Consider the following 19,382-nt stretch of genomic DNA (forward strand, 5'->3'; position numbering starts at 1 on the left):
TCAAGTCACTACAGCTAGCTACCAAGCAGAGTTAAGGACTGATCTTAAAGTCTGAGGAAGTCGATGGGGGGGAGGGGTATCTTTTCATTTACATCAGTGAGTGTTAGATCAGGCCTTAAACCTCTAAAAAGCAAGATATTTTTTAAAGAACTTGAGAAAATACAGTAATTAACAACCATAAAGGAAACCTCCATAATAATCTGATGGAGAGTACAACAGAGAGAATTTGGCTCTCATTAAAAATGCACAAACCTAAGTTGTTAAAAACAAAAATAACATCTACCACCAAGCTTGGGACTTCATACAGCTCCTTTCAAGGGCAAGCTTTCTTCTGGGGATTCATCCTCAGTACAAATCAAGCTGACTTCCTCTCCAGGAATTCTAAAACTATAATGACTGTAGGCAATTTCACCCCTATGGTACAATCTTACAGCTTGGAATGAACCCCTTAATTACACTGCAGAAATTGATAAAGGCACACTGCTATAAATTCCAGAAACTTTAATAAATGCTACTCAGTTCTGTTGATTACATGGGAATGAATTTAAGGAAGCAGTGTGGCAGTGGTTTTCAAACTGTGGGTTGTGACCCAATACTGGGTCACGGAATGCAAGGCACTGGGTCGCGGCGGCTCTGGTCAGCCCCACTGACTGGGTCATTAAAAGTCCCATCAGCGATGCTGCCTGGCTAAGGCAGGCTAGTCCCTACCTGTTCCGACATCTCGCTGTGCCCTGGAAGCGGCCAGCAGCAGGTCCGGCTCCTAGATGGGGGGGCCACAGGGCTCCACGCGCTGTCCCCGCCCCAAGCACCGCGCGCCTCTGCCTAGGAGCTGGACCTGCTGCTGGCCACTTCTGAGGTGCAGCACAGTCAGCAGTGCCAGGACAGGCAGGCAGCCTGCCTTAGCCCCCCCACTGAGCTGCTGACCGGGAGCTGCCTGAGCCCACACCCCAATCCCCTACCCCAGCCCTGAGCCCCTCCGCAACCCAAAGCCCCTTCCTGCACCCCAAAGCCCTCATCCCTGGTCCCATCTCAGAGCCTGCACCCTAGCCCAGAGCCCCAACCCCCTGCCACACCCTGAACCCCTCATTCCCAGCCCCACCCCTCAGCCCTCACCCCTGCACTCCAACCCTCTGCCCCAACCCCGAGCCCCTCCCACAGCCCAAAACCCTCATCCCCAGCTCTGTTGGGTCGCAGGCATCAACTGGGTCACCAGAAAAAAAGTTTGAAAACCACTGCACTGTGGTGATGATGGCTGCCTCCTCTCTCATCAAGGATTGCCTTCCCACAGCACTGAAATTACTAGGTGTTCATTGTGGATCTTAATAGAGATGCAAGAATCTACTTCAAAATACCTCTCAGTGCCACATTAACATTTTGTGTTTTCTTTTCATTTAATTTCTCAACTAAATTGGATGAGCTCTCTCCAGCAGTTCCTCGGGCAGGTTAACGGGAAACAGGTTTTCTGTGGGACACTTTTTGAGGACTGTCTTCATTCGCAGCCAGCTGCTCTATCCCTAAAAGAAGGCCTCTATTTACTGTACAAATGGCCATAAAGAATGGACCACCTATATGTAGATTTATGACTATGGCAGCCGATAATGCTATCCCTTAAGTGATAAGTAAGGACTGCGTGACCTGACCATAAAAAAAATCAACTCATGTGAGGTTTATTAAAGTGAACAGAACTTGCACAAGAATCCCCTCAGCCTCTTAACCTGCATTAAGATTCTCACCCACACAATGACCATGATGACTAAGTAACTCTAAATCTACAGCAGATTACCTAGCCATCCTTATGCACCAGTACCGAGAGTTGAAGGAGAGCTCTGTGTGGCTCGAAAGCTTGTCTCTCTGACCAACAGAAGTTGTACAATAAAAGATATTAGCTCACCAACCGTATGTCTCTAATATCCTGGGACGGACCTGGCTATAACTACACTGCATACATTATGCACCTTCTTTTGATGTGTAATGCCATCTGTACCTTTAGCACCAGTTTAATACAGTTTCTCTTCTGGTTTGGCAACCTTTCACAAACAAGGGATAGGGTTAGTTGCGCTCAGTTCACTGTGGCATGCTCCACTAGCTCCTGCTTGTGGAAATGGCTTACAGGGGTGTGGTGACTAGTGTGTGAAAGTCAGAGCTGAGAAACATTTGGAGGCTGGGTGTTGCCACACAGACTGAATACCACTGCTTTCTATATCTAAAAATACTACCCCAAAGAATATAAGATTTCAAAAGACTAATGAGACATGTGGGGGGCATGTTTTAAATCTCTTCAGCCTCATCACCAAGTTTATCAGCTGCATCTCTTACTACTCATCAGAGCCACTTCTTTGCATTTGAAAGAGGTGGATTACAGAGGAATGCAGGTGTAGTTTGGGTTCTTAGGATGCTGTGTAGGTTCAAGCTGCCTCCTGGCTCCTTTTCTCTTCTCCTGTGATGTGACACTTCCAGCTCCAGCCACACTTGCCTCCTTTTTGTGAGGCAAGGTCAAAGAAAGAGCCATCCTCATCTCTAAATGTATATGCAGCTTTGTGCTGGGCCTAGATACTCTTCTGTTTAATCTACCCGAGAGTTTCCTACAGGGGAAGCCTAGAATGCACTAAATTTGAACAGAGCCTTGCCAGGGCCTAGTACAGAGGTTCAGATCCAGGGCCAAAACCAAAAACTTTTAGGGTTATGAAAAATAGGGGGGCAGGTTCAGGGTGGTAGAGAGGTCAATGAACGTTATTCCATTCTGTATTTATCATGAGATCTCTAGAGTAGTATCGCTTCTGTCACCAGGGCAGCGAGTCACAACTTAGAGAACAGGTATAAATGTGGGAAACCCAGAATAAAACCCAAAATAAAACAAAACAGTAACACTTTAATGGTGCTGTTCCATAGAGCCTGCAAGACGTGCAGGGTGCAAACAAGGTCATCGGGTTTTTTTTTGCTTATGCACCCTTTGTGATGGGAGAGAACAAATGCCATGAAAGTGTAATTTAAAAATATTGTACTTCTTCAGCTCATCATTGCTGGTCCTGGATTAGCCCAGAAGCATGAGCATTGCCACACTAAGCAACTTCCAGTGCACAGAACCCACAATATTTTGAACTGAGTATATTACAGCCAGCTTAGAGGACAACAGTCACTTTAGAATTTTATACCAACTGCAAAATTAAGACTTTTAAACGTGTTCCAAATGAAGAGCCTTCAAGTCTGAGGTAAGATCGCCAGGGTCAGCAGTACTAAACTGCTCTCCACCCCCCCCCCCCCGCCCTTTGCAACACACAGTATTTGGTGTTATTGTTTGGCACTTCATGGAGTATTTAGTGCATGGTTTAAGACATTTCCTGTAGTTAAGTTCCACCCTGAACAAGATCACTGTCAGCACTGTTTTTTCAAGCAAGGACTCCCACCTCTGCATTGCGAATAAACAGCCTTTTGTTATGGGCAGTCTGCTACAAAGCCCCTCCCACCCTATACCTTGTGAAAAACTCCCTGGTTTTTAACTGTCCATTCTTCAGAGGAAACTGCAGTAAAGAGACTGTTACAGTGACTTGATTTCTGAAGTCAGCACAGAAATACTCTTTTAAGGGAAAAACACACTTTCTGTGCTTACACCACAAGCTGTCTGCTTGCCTATTTCAAGGGGATGTAAACTGACTTGAATTCCTGAAGTGCTATAACTTAAAATGACAAAACCTGTTTTGTTAGGACATTTAACTTACCAGCAAAGCAAGAGACATGAGTTCGTATATTTTTCTCTCTGCCACAAATTCAGCTAGCTCTTTTTTAAAGTAACTATTGCAGTATATGATCTGACAGATGCGTAAACTAAAGATTTTAACATATGCACTCTTGTAAATTTGGAGCCTTGATTTTTTCATGCTGTGCCTAAGGAATGTCTAGTTTACCAACGTTTAAAATGTTGTCATTTTATCTCTTCGGATCCAGTGTGCAATCATTACTGTGAGCTAACTTACAAAATAAAACTACTATGAATGAACTTTTTTTTCCTCTTTAAGCCAACAAATAAAAACATTCTTTGTCCTAACCTCGGTTCTTCCTCCCTCTCTGACAGGAACCACAGGACAACACTTGTGGTACAGATGAGAGTAAAATAAGAAACATGTACAGTGGGGTTAAACTTCATTGCACTTGGATTGCTCTGGGAATATTTACTGAGTCACATGGATTTGCAAAGTGAAGAGAATTTTGGTTTCGATTATGATTTCTTTTTGATTTTCAAACGACAATATCTGAGTTTCATTGATCCCTGAGACATGCCAGACCCAGAGGAACATCAGAACTTGTACTGCCATATTAAAAAAAGAGATGCTGGGCCTGTTTCTATTTCTTTACCCTGATGATACTCTGGATTTCACCACAGATCAGACCCTGCATTACTTTCTGTAGGACACAAGAATATTTCTAGAAACAAATGTCACTTTCCCATTCTCACACAAAGCAGAAATTAAAATAACAGACATTAAAAATACCACTCCTCTCCCTCCAAAAGGACATAAGAACTGCAATACTGGGTCAGACCAAAGGTCCATCTAGCTTAGTATCCTGTCTTCAGACACAATGTCAGGTGCCCCAGAGGGAGTGAACAGAACAGGTAATCATCAAGTGACCCATCCCGTCGCCCATTCCCAGCTTCTGGCAAACAGAGGCTAGGGACACCATCCCTGCCCATTCTGGCTAATAGCCATTGATGGACCCATCCTCCATGAACTTATCTAGTTTTTTTTTTAAACTAAATTGGACTAAATAAATTGCAGAGAGAATGGGATTGTTAAAATATGTGACCGTTTCCTTGTACTACAGATTCTGAAGATTCACCATTTAAGCAAACTAATATGTCTGGAAGAAAAGTGATCATTCTTGATTTGAAAACGCCAGGTTACATTTTACAAGGAAGTGCTGTAAGGAATCAGAAGTAGCTCCTGCACTGCTAACTAAATTAAGATTCCATGATTAAATACCATATTCACAAGTGTAATTTGCTGAGGGGTTTCAAACAAAAAGACCACTCCCACACTGTTCCCCCACTTTCCTATTGTTCTAAATGACTGGATCTGATGTAGTCCTCTTGTCACCTATAAAGCTGAAGGTGTCCCCCATACTGTGTAAGACCAAGGCATTCCCAGAGGAACAGAGGATTTACAGTATTTTTTAAAAGAATGCAAAGCTTTTTATTACAGCAGCACTCTTGGCCTCTGTGTGTTACAGTAGCATCAGAATCAGCTCATGCTAATATGTTTACAGGCATCATATCATAGCAACACTTAAGAAAAAGGCATAGGCACCGGCTTACCTTGTAACTGCTTGAATCTTCCTTCTAACTGATTATAGTTATATGGCACCTGAGCTGCATAACCTGGGGACAATGGCCCTGGCATACTGGTTGGTTTTTGTAATTCCATTTACAACTCAGTGATATGTCGAACTGCAGCATAAAAACCCCACAGGTTAATCCACCATACATCCAAGCAAATCCCAGCTTCCTCAGAAGGTTAGCCCCCCTCACCAGTGAAAATGCTCTGGCTGCACTTTAAGTAAATAACAGCTTCGGTTCAAAATCCAGTAGTGTAGCTTGATGATAAGTTGCCAGTAGCACATTCAAACTTAAACCTCCATGGTTTATTTTTCTCCCTGCTACATGGAATCCTCAGTGCTCCAAGATGGTTTCAGTTACAAACCTAACCCTAATGCAATTAAACTATAAAATAAAAGTAAGTTTCAGATTCAACCCAAAGTAAAAGAAGCACAGAGCCATCCACTGCCCTCCTTCCCAAAGCTTCCAGGAGCAGCACCACACACCTCAGTCAGATCTTTCTGCTGGTTTGTAATATAATCAGTAGCCACTCGCTGTGTACTTAGTGGTGATGTCACTTGATTAGCATAAAGCATTATAAAGGCAAGGAAGGCTGTTCCAAGGGTAAGGCGGTGGGGGTTCAGGGGAAGGGCTAAAAGGATCTTGAAACATTCAGCCAGCTTTTACAATCCAAAGCACTCAATGGAATGTATACATTCCAAGCCCTTAAGTGAAAAGCTGAAAGCATGACTCTCCTCCTGGACTTTTTTAACATCTAGGCATACTCTAGAGACAATGGTACCTTCCTAAACAAAGCTGGTGGAATTACAATCTTTTGTTAAGAGCCTCATGTAACGGAAAAGTCTCAGATTACTATCACTTGAAAAGGAGAGCACTTTTCTTCATTTATCTTCAAGACTGTTCACTTAAAAAAGTAACGCTGATGTACAAGCAGCACTCATTCAGTATTTAGCACAAAGGCTGCACTTAAAAATATGGACTGTGCTAGGGACAAATGCCTTTGCAAAAATGCTGTTTAAATAGCAATTCCTTTCTATTTAATTTAGCTTTAATTGCAGATGCTAAACATTTTGATATCTCTTGAGTGTGTTTTTCTGCCTGCTCAGTTATATGTATGGTGGGTATTACTGTGAGACTAATGATTTTCCATGGTAGGCACTCGGAGAATACAGGGTGTGCGTGGGGTGGGGGTGGGGGTGTTAATGTAAATGAAGATGTCTTGTTCCTCTATGGGCCTGACCCTGAATGGAGCCTTTTAACACTTCTGTAATATAAATGAACAGCAGCAGCAGCAGCATGAGAATTATCAAAACTCAAATGATCTTCAATTACATTAGACACTGTGCTTCCGTTTTTCTTCAGAAGCATTCTTCTCCCCAGCCCTCACCTTTCAATAATATAAATTCACAGAGCTCAATTCCAGTTTCATGTGCTCACTACAGACTCTTGTTTGCCTGTTCTTTTAAAAAAATGCTGATAATGTTCATACAAGCATTTTCCCCCTGTTTCTCACATTTCCAAATTCCTTTCCATCTGAGTCAATTCTCCCTTCCCCGCCCACTCCAATCCCTCAGTTACTATTTCAAAATGTTGTCTTTGTTTGTCACTGCAGTTTCACCAGTTTTTAGTCAGACAGTACTTGTAAAGACAATTTCTGTAGGAGAACCACAGTCGACCCCACTGACTGCCGCAGCCCTACTCCTACTCCTAGTTATGTGCAAATTCAAGCAGTCCTATCAGAGGTACCTGTGAACAAATGCACAAAGGGTCTGATCTGGATGGTGTTGTACAGTCATTGATATCAAGAAGCGTGAGAGGATTCAGCACCTCCCAGGAGAAACTCAAGGTAGGACTTCCAAAAGCCATATAGGACCAAAATCCCATTGATAGTTAAAAGCACTCATGCACCTAAGCCCTTGACTACACTTCAAAGTTTTGCTGCTTTTTAAGTATTCTGGCACAGATAAAACAGCGTTTATATATATATAAATATAAAAACGTTCATACCTATGTGACTATCTGGGTTCGGCAAAGCAAAATAGAGCTAACCCTGGTAAAGTGCCTCATACCAGTAGAGCTGTGTCTATACTAGGGCTTTTACTAGGCAGTTATACCTGTAAGAAAAAACACACACACACACACACCCTTGCTGACATAGTCATGCCTGTAAAATATTCTAAGTAAGGGCTAGTCTACACTGGCAACGCTAAAGCGCCTCCATGAGAATCGTAGCTACCAGCGCTAATGTCTACACTGGTGCTTTATAGTGCTGACACTTGCTGTGCTCAGGGGTGTGTTTTTTCACACCCCTGAGCGAGAAAGTTGCAGTCCTTTAAAGTGCCAGTGTAGACAAGCCCTTAATCACTTAGGTGCCTCTGAAAGTCCCACCCGCAGTCTTCAGAACACCATATGTGCTTGTGGTACTAACACTAGATTTGAAAGGGACTACTCAACATTAGGTTTCAGAGTAGCAGCCGTGTTAGTCTGTATTCGCAAAAAGAAAAGGAGTACTTGTCACACATTAGAGACTAACATTTATTTGAGCATAAGCTTTCGACGAAGTGAGCTGTAGCTCACGAAAGCTTATGCTCAAATAAATTTGTTAGTCTCTAAGGTGCCACAAGTCCTCCTTTTCTTTTTGCAAATACAGACTAACACGGCTGTTACTCTGAAACCTTTCATTATGCAAGGCACTGAATTTAGCCGTATGGAGTGGAAATCTATCAACTTCATGAAAAAACTCGTACAGATACAGACAGACATCTTCCTTTCCAAATGCAAACAGATGGACATCATACCAAAAGGACTGAAGGTAAAAAATCCATTACAATCTACATACCACACAGACTATGCTGACAGCTTGTGCCACACGCTCTCAAAGAAACTGCAGAACCTAATCAACATCCTCTACAGCAAACAGGGAAAGATTAAGAATGAGCTCTCAAATAAATTTGTTAGTCTCTAAGGTGCCACAAGTACTCCTTTTCTTTTTACTCAACATTAGTAACTAACTAAATAATAGCTACATAAACTAATATAAGTGCAGCCAAACCTCATGCTTTAGGGAATTGTCAGCAGGGGTCAGGTGAGATTTTTCACCTCATTTGCAGTGTTGCACAATGGCTGGGTGTAACTGTGTGTACACATGTGGGTGCATGTATAAATTCAGTGGGGACAGAAAGGGCTCAGGAAGTCTATCTTCTTCTAAGCAACAAGTATTGATCACTGCTGGAGGCAGGATACTCTACTTGATAGAACACGGCTCTAATCCCAGTAGGGCAAATCCATGTTCTTACTAAAACCTTTTCCTGATAATCTTTGTACAACCAGCTGTCTCCGAAATGCACAGAAAGCACCATGAAATCCACATAGTGCATTTGCAGCCCTCTGATCTCCAGGAGGGGGAGGGGAAGTGCACCAACCATACAAATTCCACAGCAGGGCCAAAATTAATGAGAATAATGTTTGGAATCAAATTGGGCTGGGCTATGATGTTCAGATATGGATCTGAGCTTTCCCAAAGGTTAAGGGGGTTTGGATCTGGTGTGCCAGTATAGGTCCATCTCTATCTTGCAGAATTCTTTTTTGTAATTTTCTTCCTACAATGGTTAACCTTCTGGCTCTGAAGTCTGACCTATGTTATACTGATAAGAAAGCTTTTTCCTGCGACAATAGGTAAGCAGTGCACATACCTGTGGGCATATCAACTCACTTACAGCAGCCACACCCTTAGCAAAGTGTTGCTCTGCAAGTCTAGACTGTAACACTACGGTCGACATGACTGATAATAGAGCAGAGATATGCTTAAAAATGAAAAAAATTATCTGAATAATATCACTAAGACAATAAACCAATAAAAAAAAATGTGAACTTTTAAACTCTGGATAGTCCCCTGTGTGTCTGAATATTGAATTTGATAAATTTGAGTTTATGAATTTCTTAAGTCCTTGGACTACACCTCAAATTGCACTGAAAGGGAGATTCTCTCTCATCTGTACTGTTTAGTGTTTAAAATAAGAAAATGTCTGCACTACACCAGATGGAATGCTAATTCATTTTCTGTGACAAGCCCTCATGTCTTGTATTTATTCTGATGTTGGTAATAATGACTGTTATGATAATGTAAATGTCTCACATGCTGCATTGTTTCTATTTCTTGGAGATGGTGTTTGTTTTTTTGTATTTTTTAATGAAATAAATAAAAGGCTCAAATTAACCATTTGTTTTCTAGGCCAAATATTAGTGTGAATTCCAATTTAATTTGGTTTTATATAATACCCTTCCCCACTATTCCAAGTTTCAGAGTAACAGCCGTGTTAGTCTGTATTCGCAAAAAGAAAAGGAGTACTTGTGGCACCTTAAAGACTAACCAATTTATTTGAGCATAAGCTTTCGTGAGCTACAGCTCACTTCATCGGATGCATACTGATGAAGTGAGCTGTAGCTCACGAAAGCTTATGCTCAAATAAATTGGTTAGTCTCTAAGGTGCCACAAGTACTCCTTTTCTTTTCACTATTCCAAGGTATCTCAAAATCTGGCACAAAATACCAAGCGGTACTGTAGAATGGCAGTAGCCACTCCATAGTTAAGGTTGAAGTCAGCTTCCCATTATGAATCTGGGGCCAAATTCTGGCCTATCCATCACAATGTGGGGCAACACTGCCCTGAACAGGGAGCAACTACAGCAGGTATAGAGTAATGCAGGCTCTATGCCACTGCACCACCCCATGTAGGGGCATGCTGAGGATGGGAAGAAGCTCTGTGTTTGGACAGTTTATCTGCTTGGGCTTTCTGTGCGTTGTGAAAAAAAAGCAGTGGTACACACTAAGACTTCTTGTAGCTTGTTTTCTGTGAATTTTGCCCCCGCTGTAGTTGCCGTCCAGTTTGCTTGCCATGTGGACAGCCTGACTGATCTTTTAGTGATCGATATGACAGTTTTCCATAATGATCACATCAGCTACTTTGGATGGCATTGATCATCAGGTGATGCTGACTCAGCTGCTTTGCTGGGCCCACTATATACGTTTTTAAAGACTCCACTTTACACTTGGGTGATAATGCAATGGAAAGAGCAAAGCAAATAGGTTCTGTCTGTATTTCTGAAGCTCTATCCAGATGTATCAAGATTTCTCACAAATGGGAATCCTGACAGTTCCTATTTTTGCTCTAGTAACATAAAATCCTAATATACTTATTTGCTATTGACTCCAAAACTGTCAACCTAGTATTTAGTTTACTGCTATGTGGCAATGCTCTGAATTTATCACAAGGTTCTCATGTGCACCAAGCCCTTGGGATATTTTTCATGTTTAGACTTCTCTTCAATTATTCATTTTAATTGACCAAGAAACCTTAACAAATATTAATTATGTGATGTATTATGGAGGGGCACTAATGCCATCATAATTAAGGTTAAAGGTAATGCCTGAGCACAGGCCCACCTTTAACAAAACCAAATCAAATTGACATGAAATTTCACATCATATCTCATCACTGGTTAGAAATTTTTATAAAGTGTGGGGCAAATCACATCCTGAGTTTCAGATATGTCAGGTTTTTTAAATGATGTCTTTTTTTAAAAAAAAGAAACAGATTTTCCTAGCACTCTTGTGGCTCAGTGTCTCTCTGAAACAGATTTACCTACACATTTCCAATTACTCTTCCACCATTGTATTTAACACGTACCTTTGGAGTTTCATGTAACTTCATTTAAATAATAGCTATCACAAACAACCCACAGAGATGAATATCCATTAACAATATACGTACACATTACAAAACATGCATTAGATGCATGCCTCAGTTGGAGTCATGCTTTGTAAATTGCAAATGGCCTGACTGGAGCTTTATGACTAAAGCCTCATGGGAGATAAAAGGGCCTGGTATGGTAATAATGAGAGGGGCGAAACAACATCTGGAGGCGAGACTCTATCTGGGACAGAATAGGATCTACCCCTGCATGGATTTCAAGATCTGCCAGTCTCTCCAAGCAGCTTGTACGGTCTTCACAGACTGCTGTCACAGGTTTAAAAAACACCTCAGGACATTCCTATTCAAAAAATGAGTTACAGTTGAACACATATATTACTTTCTTCAGCCAAAAAACTCTTGAGAAAATTCTGTCATTTTCTCAAAAAACATAAAATTAACAAACCTGGAAATTCCAAGTTAAGGTTCCACTTTATAACTCTCCTCCAAAAAGTATTCAAAAGGCTGCATGTACAGTTAATATTACCAAAAAAACCCCAAAACAAAACAAAAAACCCTTAAGTTTGCCTTTTTAGTGCCAGCTTGGGAACAACCAGAAACTCTAAACCTTAAAACAATCATAAACAATCATACACAATCATTAGGATTCAAATACAAATGGTTAAGGGGCAAAGGGCTTTAGGAAAAAATGTTCTCGTTTTGAGCTATTCATCAAAGACATTTATTTATTTTCTGTCACCCTATGTTTAAAGCCAGAGAGGCAATACACAAGGTATCCCTAGCTATTTTAAAATTATAAAATAAATGCATTCTTTACACTGTTGTGTTCTGAAACAAAGCAGTGAAACTATAACTCTGTGAAAGGCATTAATCTCTGTAGAGGGAAGCAGTATGCAAGCTACGGCTTACAATTATTGCAGACTTTCTAGTTAATCATCATCACGGTCTTTCCTTTTTACTCATGTTTGCTCTTGTAAATTCTCGTGTAGGTAACTAACTAGAGAAAAACTGAAAGGTAAGAAAGGATGATTTATTAATCTAAAATGCCATGCAAGTCACATAACAGTTGCTACTTCCCATAAAAGGGTAAAGGTTGAACACACCTATTTAGTGCAACTGCAAGAACTAAAGATTATAGGACAGATTTTGCTCTCATTAAAACCGATGTAAACCCAGAGTAACTCCACTGACTTTACTCAAGTTACTCCAGGTTTAAACCAGAGTAAATGAGAGCAGAATCTGGCCCTGTGTACACAATAGTTACTCAGACAATAAGAAAGCAGCTGCTTTTGCCACAGATAATGAAACTTGGAGTGCAATATCTCAAAAATAACGATATGTGTTACATTTAACTCTCTATGTAACATTAAAACTAACTCTCCAGAGTTACCCGTTTCTCCTCCAATTTTTATCGAATACACTGGAGCAGGGAAGGAAGAATCAAACACACAATATCATAAAAACTATGCACTAACCTCAATTATCTCTCACCTTCTTCAGTTATTAGTGGTAATATATTGGAACCAATATATAAACAAGCATGTCATTTTCACAAATTTTTCCACAATTCCTTAACTCCTAGTCAGATGTATCAGAAGAAAACAAAATAAATATACTGACACAGTTGATCACGCAATTTCCATTTATTTCCGTTTATTTCAGTGGAATTTAAGTGCTAGTTAATACAGGCCCATTCTCCAGCCAACTACCCTTAAACAGGGTTTGTTTCCTATAGAGCTTTGAAGATTTTTTTTTTTGTTGCTTGGTTTGGTTTGGTTTTTTAAAGTGGATATAAATTTTGCCTTTGCCTTGGCAGGATCAAGCTCTCTACTCTTCATGTAAAACTTAAGCTAATTTTCTTCTGTATTAGCCAGGAAGAGATTTGAAAGTCTACAGCATCAAATGTAACTGTTGAATACTGCTACATTTGAAAAGTCCTGCTGCACAAGTATTACTGATACTATTCTAAAATTTAAGAAAAATACATCTTCTAAAATCAAAAGTTGTTTTTGAAGAGACACAAGGCTTTGATTTTTGTGAACATGTGCTATTTTTTACTTCTCACATTTGTCAACTATGTAAAACAGGTTTTCGCAGATTACCAGTTGCCCAGGGAGCTGCCAGCTACATCTGGAGCGGTCTGAGGCAAAGACTTGTGTACTGCACCATGTAGGTACATGCCAACATGTATCCCAGTAGTTTGAGGCAGACCCGAGCAGTCGTTATTGGGTGAATCGTGACCTTGAAAATCAGGTCTGACATAGCTCGGAATTGGGCTTCCAGTAGGGAGGCTTTGGCCTGGGTCAAATCGAGCACTGTCTCGATGAACTCTATTCTCTGAACCAGGACCAGGGTTGACTTCTGCTCGTTTATCAAGAGATCCAGTGCCTAGAAGCCAGCCCATACTGTACTGATGCTGTGCTGCACCAGAGCTTGCAACTGACCTTTGATCAGCCAGTCATTGAGGTACGGGTAGTCATTGCACGCCTCGATGCCTAAGGAAGGCTGCTCCCACAGCCATACACTTCGTGAAGAACTGTAGGCCTGCCGATAGGCCACAGGGAAGATCGGTGAATTGTTAGTGGTGTTGATCCACTACAAATCTGAGAAATCTTCTGTCACCGTGGAAGATCAAGGACACTTATTTCCACATCTCTAAGTCACGGGCGACGTACCCGTCTCCTGGATCTAGTGAAGGAATGACGGGGGCCAGGGAGAAAATGCAGACCCTCAGTTTCTTCAGATATTTGTTGAGGTAATGCAGATCCAGGATTCCCACACTCAGTAATCTTTCAAAATTTCCTTAACTTGTGAAAAGTGATTAGTGAGTGGCTACATAACAGTGTTTTATATTTTCTGTTTACTGATCAGTAACTTATAAAAGTTGGAGAAGTTTTGAAATTGCCCTATGACCCATTCCTAATATCGCTGGAGTTTTTTTTAATCCCAAATGTGCAGTCCTCACCCTGGAAAACTTATTTTATTGCCAAAATAAATGAATTATCCTTTCCTTATTTTCTAAAAGCTCATTCACACACATGGAAAGTGTGCGGGTGGACTTGGGGATTTGGGAATTGTCTATCACTCCAATAATGCCTCATGCCTGACAAGAAGTGCTATGTGTTGTGACAGGGTCAGGCCAGATGGCTACAGGAGAGTGATAGAAGGCAGATATATTAGCCCCAGGTTAAGTATGTCCCTTTTCCCTGAGTAAAGTAACAGGGAAGGTTCCAAAATAATCAGGAACTTTCTGTAAACAATTAAGGCAGACAAGCTGATTAGAACACCTGCAGCCAATCAAGAAGCTGCTAGAATCAATTAAGGCAGGCTAATCAGGGCACCTGGGTTTAAAAAGGAGCTCACTTCAGTTTGTGGGGCATGTGAGGAGCTGGGAGCAAGAGGCGCAAGAAGCTGAGAGTGAGATGGCGTACTACTGGAAGACTGAGAAGTACAAGCATTATCCAACATCAGGAGGAAGGTCCTGTGGTGAGAATAAAGAAGGTGTTGGGAGGAGGCCATGAGGAAGTAGCCCAGGGAGTTGTACCTGTCACGCAGTTGTTACAGGAGCCACTGTAGACAGCTGCAATCCACAGGGCCCTGGGCTGGAACCCGGAGTGGAGGACGGGCCCAGGTTCCCCCGATCCCTCCATCCCCCCAAGTCCCTGCTTGATACCGGAGGAGTTAAACTGGACCATGGGTTCCACCAGAGGGGAAGGTCTCTGGCCTGTTCCCCGATCCACTAGGTGGATCAGCAGAGACTGCAGGGATTGTTCTTCTTCCTTTCCCCATGCTGGCCAGTGATGAGGCTAACTGAGTGAACGGCAGATTTGAGCCACCAAAGTGGCCAAGCTGAGGGCTGTCGTGAACCTCTGAGGCGAGAAAATCCACCAATAAGTGCAGGACCCACCAAGGCAGAGGAGGAGCTTTGTCACAGGCCTGGTCTACACTATGAGTTTATGTTGGATTCTGCAGCGTTAAATCCGAATTAACCCTGCACCCATCCACAGAACAAAGCCATTTTTTCGACATAAAGGGCTCTTAAAACCGATTTCTGTACTCCTCCCCAACAAGGGGATTAGCGTTGAAATCGACATCGCTGTTTCGAATTAGGGTTAGTATGGACACAATTCGAAGGTATTTGGCCTCTGGGAGCTAACCCACAGTGCACCATTGTGACCGCTCTGGACAGCACTCTGAACTCGGATGCACTGGCCAGGTGTACAGGAAAAGCCCCGGGAACTTTTGAATCTCATTTCCTGTTTGGCCAGGCGAGCTCATCAGCACAGATGACCATGCAGAGATCAGAGTAACAGCCGTGTTAGTCTGTATTCGCAAAAAGAAAAGGAGTACTTGTGGCACCTTAGAGACTAACCAGTTTATCCGATGAAGTGAGCTGTAGCTCATGAAAGCTCATGCTCAAATAAATTGGTTAGTCTCTAAGGTGCCATGAGTACTCCTTTTCTTCATGCAGAGATCATCAGCACAGGTAACCATGCAGTCGGTCCATGCAGGTAACCATGCAGAATCGAAAAAGAGCTCCAGCATGGACCGAATGGGAGGTACTGGATCTGATCGCTGTGTGGGGAGAGGAATCCGTGCTATCAGAACTACGTTCCGAAAGACAAAATGCCAAAACATTTAAAAAAATCTCCGAGGCCATGAGGGACAGTGGCTACATCAGGGACGCAACACAGTGCCGCGTGAAACTTAAGGAGCTCAGACAAGCGTACCAGAAAACCAAAGAATCAAACGGGCGCTCCGGGACAGAGCCCCAGACATGCCGCTTCTACGCTGAGCTGCATACAATTCTTGGGGGGGGACCCCACCACTACCCCACCCCTGTCCGTGGACTCCGATGATGGGGTGCTCTCCGCCATGCCTGATGATTTTGCAGACGGGGAAGATGATGATGAGGACGACGATCTTGGGGAGAGCACAGAGCACACCGTTCTCCCTGACAGCCAGGATCTTTTTATCACCCTGACTGAAATACCCTCCCAACCCAATCAAGCCGGAGAAGGGACCTCTGGTGAGTGTACCTTTTTAAATATAATACATGTTTTAAAAGCAAGCGTTTTTTAATGATTAATTAGCCCTGAGGATTTGGGATGCATTCGTGGCCAGTACAGCTACTGGAAAAGTCTGTTAACGTGTCTGGGGATGGAGCGGAAATCCTCCAGGGACATCTCCATGAAGCTCTCCTGGAGGTACTCTAAAAGCCTTTGCAGAAGGTTTCTGGGAAGAGCAGCCTTATTCCGTCCTCCATGGTGGGACACTTTACCACGCCAAGCCAGTAGCAAGTAATCTGGTATCACTGCATGACAAAGCCGGGCAGCGTACGGTCCCGGTGTTTGCTGGCATTCAGGCTACATCCGTTCTTTATCGCTCTGTGTTATCCTCAGGAGAGTGATATCATTCAAGGTCACCTGGTTGAAATAGGGGAATTTAATTAAGGGGACATTCAGAGGTGGCCGTTCCTACTGGGCTGTTTGCCTGTGGCTGAAAAGAAATCCTCCCCGCGGTTAGCCACGCGGTGCGGGGGGGGGAGGGCGGGGGCATTGGCGCTGAGCTGTTCGCGTTTCGCTAGCAGGGATCTCTCCTGATACCAGCCAGGCGGTGGGGGGAGGGGTAAAGGGATCATCCCGGAGAATTGGATGGGGGAGGGGGTTAGTTTGGTTTCTGCTGCTGAACTTTAACGGGAAAACCGCAGCACTAAATGGCCAACTCAGCAGGCTTTGCTTGGCATGGGAAAGGAGGGCGCTGCTGTTATGAAGGTTGCAGAAGCCGAAAGACTATGGCTTACCATGGCCGCCTGCAAGCCGAATTCTGTTGCCCGGCACTGCGTGTGTGATCTCTAACACCAAAGCCGCAGGCACGCAATAGAAGATGCAAAATGCGACCTTGTACCAAAATCACATGTGCTATGTAATGTGAATAGTGTTGTTCACCGTGAAAGATATAGCCATTGTTCTGTAAAATGTATCTTTTTAAATACTTCACTCCCTTTTTTTCCTCCCGCAGCTGCAAATGTTTCAAGCCTCCCTCCTCCATCCCAAAGGCTCTCTCAGATAAGGCGGCAAAAAAAATGCACGCGCAATGAAATGTTCTCTGAACTCATGCAGTCATCTGGTACTGAGAGAGCTCAGCAGAGTGTGTGGAGGGACACAATAGCAGAGTACAGGACAGTGGCTGATGAACGTGAGGAGAGGTGGTGGCAGGAAGATCAGAGGAGGCATGAGGCAACGCTGGGGCTACCATGGGATCAAACGGACATGCTCTGGTGTCTGGTGGAGGTTCATGAATGGCAGCAGGATCACAGACTGCCGCTGCAGCCCCTGCTTAACCGCCCTCCCTCCTCCCCAAGTTCCATAGCCTCCTCACCGAGACGCCCAAGAACCGGGGGGGGGAGGGTCCCCCCCCTCTGGGCACCCAACCACTTCACCCCAGTGGACAGCCCAAGCAACAGAAGGCTGTCATTCAACAAGTTTTGAAGTGGCCTTTTCCTTCCCTCCTACCCTCCTACCCTCCTTCCCTCCTACCCTCCTACCCTCCTACCCTACGTTGATGTCGGTGAAACGTCCCTTGTGATCCACCAGTGCTTGCAGCACCATTGAAAAGTATCCCTTGCGGTTTACGTACTGGCTGCCCCGGTGTGCCGGGGCCAAAATAGGGATATGCATTCCGTCTATCACCCCGCCACAGTTAGGGAACCCAGCGCATTAAAGCCATCCACAGCGGTCTGCACATTTCCCATAGTCACTACCTTTGATAGCAGCTGGTCAATGATCGTGTTGGCTACTTGCAGCACAGCAGCCCCCACAGTAGATTTGCCCACTCCAAACTGATTCACAACTGACCAGTAGCTGTCGGGCATTGCAAGTTTCCACAGGGCTATGGCCACTCACTTCTCAACTGTGAGGGCTGCTCTCATTCTGGTGTCTTTACGCTTCAGGGCAGGGGACAGCAAGTCACAAAGTTCCATGAAAGTGGCCCTATGCATACGAAAGTTTCGGAGCCACTGGGGATCATCCCAGACCTGCAACACTATGCAGTCCCACCAGTCTGTGCTTGTTTCCCGGGCCCAGAATTGGCGTTCCACGGCATAAGCCTGCCCCATTAACACCATGATCTCCAAATTGTGGGGGAACGCGGTTTTAGAGAAAAGTGTGTTCATGTCCTCATCACCGTGCTTCCGTGCCTTCTCACCTGTTTTTTCAGGTGCTGACAATGCAGTTTATGCAGAAGCATAAATATAAAGGGAAGGGTAAACACCTTTAAAATCCCTCCTGGCCAGAGGAAAAATCCTTTCACCGGTGAAAAGGGTTAAGAAGCTAGGATAACCTCGCTGGCACCTGACCACAATGACCAATGAGGAGACAAGATACTTTCAAAGCTGCAGGGGGGAAGAAACAAAGGGTCTGGGTCTGTCTGTGTGGTGCTTTTGCCGGGGACAGAACAGGAACGGAGTCTTAGAACTTAGTAAGTAATCTAGCTAGATATGCGTTAGATTATGATTTCTTTAAATGGCTGAGAAAATAAGCTGTGCTGAATGGAATGGATAGTCCTGTCTGGGTGTCTTTTTGTAACTTAAGGTTTTGCCTAGAGGGATTCTCTATGTTTTGAATCTAATTACCCTGTAAGGTATGTACCATCCTGATTTTACAGAGGTGATTCTTTTTACTTTTTCTTCTATTAAAATTTTTCTTGTAAGAAACTGAATGCTTTTTTCATTGTTCTTAAGATCCAAGGGTTTGGGTCTGTGGTCACCGATGCAAATTGGTGAGGATTTTTATCAAACCTTCTCCAGGAAGGGGGGTGCAAGGTTTTGGTGAGGATTTTGGGGGGAAAGATGTTTCCAAACGACGCTTTCCCAATAATAAACCCAGTTAGACGTTTGGTGGTGGCAGCGAAAATCCAAGGACAAAAGGTAAAATAGTTTGTACCTTGGGGAAGTTTTAACCTAAGCTGGAAAAAGTAAGCTTAGAAGGTTTTCATGCAGGTCCCCACATCTGTACCCTAGAGTTCAGAGTGGGGAAGGAACCTTGACAGGCATGATAATGCGCGAGGTGTTCACAATGGTCATAACTGCTGCAGTGAGCTGAACGGGCTCCATGCTTGCTATGCTATGGCGTCTGCTCCTGCTCAGGCAATCCAGGGAACAGGGCGCGAAACGATTGTTTGCCGTTGCTCTGACGGAGGGAGGGGCGACAGACAACATGGCTTACAGGGTTGGTTTACAGGGAATTAAAATCAACAAAGGGGGTGACTTTGCGAGAAACAGAATGGCCCCCTCAAGGATAGAACTCAAAATTGGATTTAGCAGGCCACTGATTTCACGGAGGA

At 43.5% G+C, this 19,382-nt stretch overlaps 1 protein-coding gene across 3 annotated transcripts in view; it reads right to left on the reverse strand.

The window, feature by feature from the left end:
* The window catches only part of SPTBN1 (spectrin beta, non-erythrocytic 1), a 212,457-nt gene that overhangs the window by 112,989 nt on the left and 80,086 nt on the right, over window positions 1–19,382 (reverse strand). Inside the window, exon 1 of one of the 3 annotated variants that reach the window (XM_074949401.1) lies at window positions 5,309–5,432. The exons of the other annotated variants lie outside the window; for them this stretch is intronic. Within the exon in view, the coding sequence (XP_074805502.1) occupies window positions 5,309–5,417 (109 nt within the window). The 5' untranslated portion in view covers window positions 5,418–5,432. Of the gene's footprint in view, window positions 1–5,308; window positions 5,433–19,382 lie in introns of those variants that run through there. 3 annotated transcript variants of the gene reach the window in all.

This window comes from Natator depressus, chromosome 3 (assembly GCF_965152275.1).
Source record: "Natator depressus isolate rNatDep1 chromosome 3, rNatDep2.hap1, whole genome shotgun sequence".
Lineage (NCBI taxonomy): Eukaryota > Metazoa > Chordata > Testudines > Cheloniidae > Natator > Natator depressus.